The sequence below is a fragment of the Gracilinanus agilis genome, chromosome 2 (genome assembly GCF_016433145.1).
Source record: "Gracilinanus agilis isolate LMUSP501 chromosome 2, AgileGrace, whole genome shotgun sequence".
NCBI classification, from domain to species: Eukaryota; Metazoa; Chordata; class Mammalia; order Didelphimorphia; family Didelphidae; genus Gracilinanus; species Gracilinanus agilis.
The window spans coordinates 268,514,507-268,520,565 of NC_058131.1; the positions used below are offsets into that span (position 1 = coordinate 268,514,507).

The 6,059-nt window shown below is 40.4% G+C and overlaps 1 protein-coding gene across 1 annotated transcript in view; it reads right to left on the minus strand.

The window, feature by feature from the left end:
- PNPLA7 (patatin like phospholipase domain containing 7) overlaps nucleotides 1-6,059 on the minus strand; it is a 262,836-nt gene that overhangs the window by 50,413 nt on the left and 206,364 nt on the right. Inside the window, exon 26 of the mRNA XM_044659658.1 lies at nucleotides 852-1,062. Within this exon, the coding sequence (XP_044515593.1) occupies nucleotides 852-1,062 (211 nt within the window). The remainder of the gene's footprint in view (nucleotides 1-851; nucleotides 1,063-6,059) is intronic.

Here is a 6,059-nt window from a genome sequence, read left to right on the forward strand (position 1 = left end):
TATTAATCAGGTTAGATAGGGAGAAAACTTACTCTTCAAACTTTCTTGGGGACTCAAAGGGACAATGTGGTGATAGAGAAGAGAAGAAAATGACCATCCCTACCCCGCCCCAGCCCCAATCTCCCCAAAATCTGCCTCTCATTCTACTGCATTTTTTCATCAGCTTATTGTACAGTCTAAGGAGTAGATAATAAATCTGTCTTTGGAACTACCATTTAAAATTTTATAAATCTTTACCACTTCATGAAGGAATTCAATATGTCATTTGGTGAAGGGATTACATACAAGGAGAATGCTTCCAAGAACTGAAAGTAGAATGAGAAATTATCTCATGAGTATAGACAAAATGATGAAGCACAAAGTAGGGAGATGGAGCAGAGAGAGAGCTTTCTTTGGCAAAGGACCAAAAGGTCTTGGCCTAAAGATATCTCCTTTATAGAAAGAATAGCAATAGACTCAATTTGGGTGAGGTACACATGGTCCAGTAGGTTATACAGCAGGAATTATCAGCTTTCTAGCTCCCCATTAAGAGAAGGGCCTCGGAATTAGTCCATTTTAGAAATAAACTCTCCTGAAATAGGGTTATAAGATCATAAGTCCAGAGCTGGAAGAGACCCTAGAATTTAATGTCCAACACATTCATTTTACAGATAAGGAAACTGAGGCCCAGGAAGGTTCAGTGATTTGCACCAGGATTTTAACCTAGATCATCTAACTCCGGAAACATTGCTTCTTCCACAACCTTCACATCCCTTGTTTTCCATAATATCTGACACTCTGGGCACTTAAGTTATAATAATTTAGAATCAACTAAAGAATATCCTCATATCAGAGAAACCTTATCTTCTCACCTCGCCCACCGAGGGCTCTTGATCTCCCATCCCCACAATCAGGATACAGTCTGCTTGCCGAAAACAGCGCTGGGTCCATGGGGTCAAGTTGCTGTCTGCCTGGTAGAGAACAATGCGGTGGATGTCTTCCTGCTGTCCCAGCCAACTGGACAATCTATATTCATGAACACTGGAAGATACAGAAAGCAAGACCTTGTTAATGCTTACTGCACTGTTTTGTCCTAAAAGGCCATTTCTTGAAAAGACAGAACAATATATATCATAAAGACCAAAAACATCAATACCCTCCCCAAGCTGACAGCCAGAGGGAAAAATTGATTAAATCAGCATTCTTTCCCTTTTGTTCAGGAGATGTGGCTTTCTCTGGGAGGGGCTATGTCCAAGGAAAATCTTCTTCAAGAGGACCTCTTCAGTCTTAAGAGCACTTTCCCCAGCTGAGGTATTTTCCAAGTGAGATAAATACCACAGAACTATAGCCTTTGAGAGTTGGAAGGGCCTTTAGTGACTATCTAATCCAAACCCTACACAAACTGAAATTCCTAACATACCTGCTCAACAAGTGGGCATCCACCCCCTAGTGCAAGAGTCAGCAACCTTTTTTGGCCATGAGAGCCATAAACACCACATTTTTTAAAATGTAATTTCGTGAGAGCTGTACAGTGCTCACAGTGCACGCTCCTGTAACAGTGCCTGAAAAAAAATTGACTTTATGGCTCCTGCAGAAAGAGCCATATCTGGCCCTCAAAAGAGCCAGATATGGCTCGAGAGCCATACGTTGCCGACCCCTGGTCTAGTGGAAGACCTCTAAGGAGAGGAAACTTAACAACTTCTCAAGAAATCCATTCTACTTTGGGACAGTTTTCATTGTTGGGGAGATAGTGCTGACACCAAGCCTATATTGGCCTCTTTTCAGCTTCTATTCATTGCTCCTGGTTCTGCCTTCTGGGACCAAACAAAACAAATGTAATCCCCTCTCCACAAGACAACCCTTCAAATACTGAAGACAGCTCTCATGCTCTCTACTCCCACCCTGGAACCTTCTCTTTCCTGGGCAAAAGAGTCCTACTTCCTTCAGATTGCAAACCAAAATTGAACACAGTACTATACTCCAGATGAGGTCTAAGATCAAAGTACAGTGAAGAACTGCATCTCTATATTCCTGAGAACTATGCCTCTCTTAATGAAACCCAAGAATATATTGATTTTTCTGTGGCTGCCATGTTACATTGCTAAATAAGTCACACTGAGCTAGAAGTACACTAAAATGCCATATTTTATTCAGAAATATTTCCCTCTATTTCCCCACCCCATACTTATGAAAATGATTTTATTTACAAGTATAAGACATTATGCCTATGGAATTATCTTTTAGATTGTCAGTATCTCTTTGGTTTGACTCTTGACTTCAATGTGTTAATTATCCTTTTCCCTTTGGGTCAACTGCCAATTTGATGGGCTTACCACTTATACCTTTATCCAAGTCACTGATAAAAATATTAAACGGAATAGGATCAAGCACAGATCTCTGGGATAATCCACTGGATACCTTTGACTGTGTTGGCATTGAAACATTAAAAACAATCTTTTGATTCCAGTTATCCAACCAATTCTGAAACCATCTAATTGTACTATTGTCTGGTATAGATCTTGTTATCATTTTAACAAGAATTGTATGAGATGCTTTATCAACACTTCTAAAAATCAAAGTAAATTATATCAACAACATTCTCTAAATCTATTGGTTTAGTAACCTGTTAAGAAAATAGATGAAGTTAGTCTGGCAAGACCTCTTCTTGAAGAAGCTGTACTATTATAATCATTGCTACCAGATTTTTCTAGGAATATACCCTTCTCCAATCTTGTCATAACTATCCCATTTCCCCACAATCTTTCAAATATCAGTGACAGCTCTTGTAGCCTGCTCATTGACCTTATAGGTCATATGCATGCCACAGAAAAGGCCTGCCCTAGACACACTCTATGATATAACTGCAGTGTCCTCACTTGGCTGAACCTCCTATCAGAGAGACACCATGAAGGAGAAGATCCATAAACTTAAGAAGGACCTGCCTTCCTCATCATTTAATGTGATTCTGAGGGATCCCCCTGGTACGGCACAAGTGTACTTTGTAATTGACCACAAAATTTTGAGAATCCTGAAGTCCAAAGGATTTGCCTCTGATCTTTGTGAGGGTTTAAAAATAAAAACCTCATGTGATCAAGAAAGCTGTAGCTGTCCAAAAGCATCTTGAGTGAAACAGAAAGGATAAGGATTTTAAATTCTTTCTGATTCAGAATGAGAGACAAATTCACTTGCTTGTTCAATAACACAAGACCAAGAGAAGGTTCCCAACTAATTGGAAGGTCAAATCATCTCCATTCTCTGCCTTGTTTGCATAAAATTTGATTTATATACTAAAATAATAATGAAGAGAAATTTAACTGAAAAATATCACTGATAGCATTTAATAAACACATCTGCCAGTTCTTTCAGTGTCAAAGGATATAGTTTATTTAGATTAGGTAACTTAAATTCATCAAGAGCAACTAGAGTATCTTGGTATCAATTCTGCTAGTTATTTCTGTTCTATCATTTCCAGGGCAAAGTTCATTCTCCTTAGTACAGAAAATAGATGCAAAGTAAAATTTGAGCAACCTGGCCTTCTTTCTGTTATTAGTTATTGTTCCATCTAAGTGAGGCAGATCCCTATCCCTTCTTGATCCTTCCTTTTATACCAATTTAGTTTTTAAAAAATAGCAAACCACAATTTCAAAAGATACACGTATGGTCAAACATGAAATCCACCTTCTGAGAGAGAACTGGTAGACTCAGAATGCAGATTGAAGCATATCCTCTCTCTTTTTCTTGATTATATATTTATTTTGAACGTGGTTAATTTGGTCATTTATTTTGCTTAGCCTCATATTTGTCATGTGTTTTATATTTCTTGCCTTTCCATTGGGTGGAGGGAGTTGAAAATGGAACTAAAAATAAAACTTAAATTTAAAAAAAATATATCCTTTTGTCCTTAACTCCCCCCACCTTCAAGTCTTGTTAGATCATTCTGAGCTTTGCTACTCCTGGCATTATTTTTACAGGACTCTGCCACATTTTTGCATTCATCCTCTTTTATCTAAAATCTTCTATGTTTCTTTTTAAAATCTAAATTGCTTGGTATGTTCCCTATGTATCCATATTAGTTTCTTCAAACAAATTCTTCAAACAAATTCTATTGTCTTTATCATTGGAACTGCTTCCCTTTGTGTCTTCAGGATTTCATTACTGAGTACCTGGCATTCCTTCTGAGCCAACTTCTTTCATAACAATTTAGTTCATGGGAACTCCAAGGGACTCGCAATGAAAAAGGCTATCTACTGCCATAGAAGGAACTGATGGAATCTGAATGCAGATTGAAGCATACCATTTTTCACTTTATTTTTTCCATGAGTTTTTTTCTTGTGTATATGATATATTGTCCTTTTACAGTATGATGAATATGGAAATAGATATTGCATGACAGAAAATGTATAATCTATATTAGATTACTTGCCATCCCAAGGAGAGAAGAGGGACTAGGTGAGGAAGGGAGAATTTGGATTACAAAAATGTCAGAAAACAAGTGTCAAAAATTGTTTCTACATATAATTGGGAAAAATACTATTTTTAAAAAGTAATAGTGGGACTTCCGGTTAAGATGGCGGCAGAGTAAGGAGCAGCTGCTCGATCTCTCCTGACCGAACCACACAGGACCCCTCAAGGGGAAATAAAAACGAGTCCAGAGGAACGAAGGAACCCCACAACAGGGCGCAGCATTGAAGGTACGCAGAATCGGGGCATTTACACACTTTAAAGGGGTGAAACAGTTCACACTAAAACACGAGAGGAAGAAGCCCCTCCCCCACCCCCCACACCGCACAAGGGGGTAAACAGGACTGGGGCAACCAGATAATCACTGGCAGCCCCTGAGCCCGTACCTGTGCGCTGCAAGACGAGGGACCCCAGGTGGCTGGGACTCTCCCTGAGCGCCCACGTGGGTGAAGGCACCGCCTCAGGCCGGGACAAAGGCCCCTAAAACGCGGCCTTTCCCAAGCTCTGAAGGCATCGCCTCAGGGGCGAATAAAGATCTCCAGCCCACAGACTTTCACTACCTTCTGCGGGGGTGAAGGCAGGGCCCTAAGAGCAGCAGCGCAGGCAAAGGCAGTGCCGTAGGCTTGAATAAGGATCTCCAGCCCAGGCTTGGACCTCCAGTGAGGACCCGGTGCAGACCTGAGCCTGGCTGTGGAAGCAGCCCCAAAGACTGCTGAAGGAACCTCGGGCAGAGGGGCAGACCGGGAACTACCAGGAGGCCTGACCCCGAGGACAAGGAAACCGGAGGGGCCCCCCCCCCCAAGCTAGCAAGGCCCAGGCAGACCCGGAGTGCAAAGACAAAGCGGAAAAGGGGCGGGGCTAACAATGGCCAGCAATAAGGAAATCCAGAAGAAAAAGACCATCAAGAGAAACTCTGGAACACTGGACAACTTCTACACAGAGAAAATCCAGACAACAGAGGAGGGGAAACAAAAATCCAAACCTCCCCAAAAAAATGAAAGCTGGTCACAAGTTATGGAAGAGTTTAAAAATGAAATGCTAAGGAAGATGGAAGAAATCTGGCAAGAAAATAACAGTTTAAAAGGCAGAATTTCGCAATTGGAAAGTGAGACAAGACAACTGAAGACCAAAAATGACCAGATTGAAAAGGAAAACCAATCCTTAAAGGCTAGAATCGAACATTTAGAAACCAATGATCTCTCAAGACAACAAGAACAAATAAAACAAAGTCAAAAGACTGATAAAATAGAAGGAAACATGAAATATCTCAATGAGAGAGTGACAGACCAAGAAAACCGGTCTAGAAGAGATAACTTGAGAATCATTGGTATTCCAGAAAAGGCAGAAATTAATAAAAATATGGACTCCATACTCAAAGAAATTATTCAGCAAAATTGCCCTGAAGTTCTACAACAAGAGGGCAATATAGACATTGAAAGGATCCATAGAACACCCTCTACACTGGACCCAGAAAAGTCAACACCCAGAAATATAATAGCGAAATTGAAGAGCTTTCGAGTCAAAGAAAAAATCTTACAAGAAGCCAGAAAGAGACAATTCAAATATCAAGGAGCACCAATAAGGATCACACAGGATCTGGCAGCCTCAACACTAAAAGA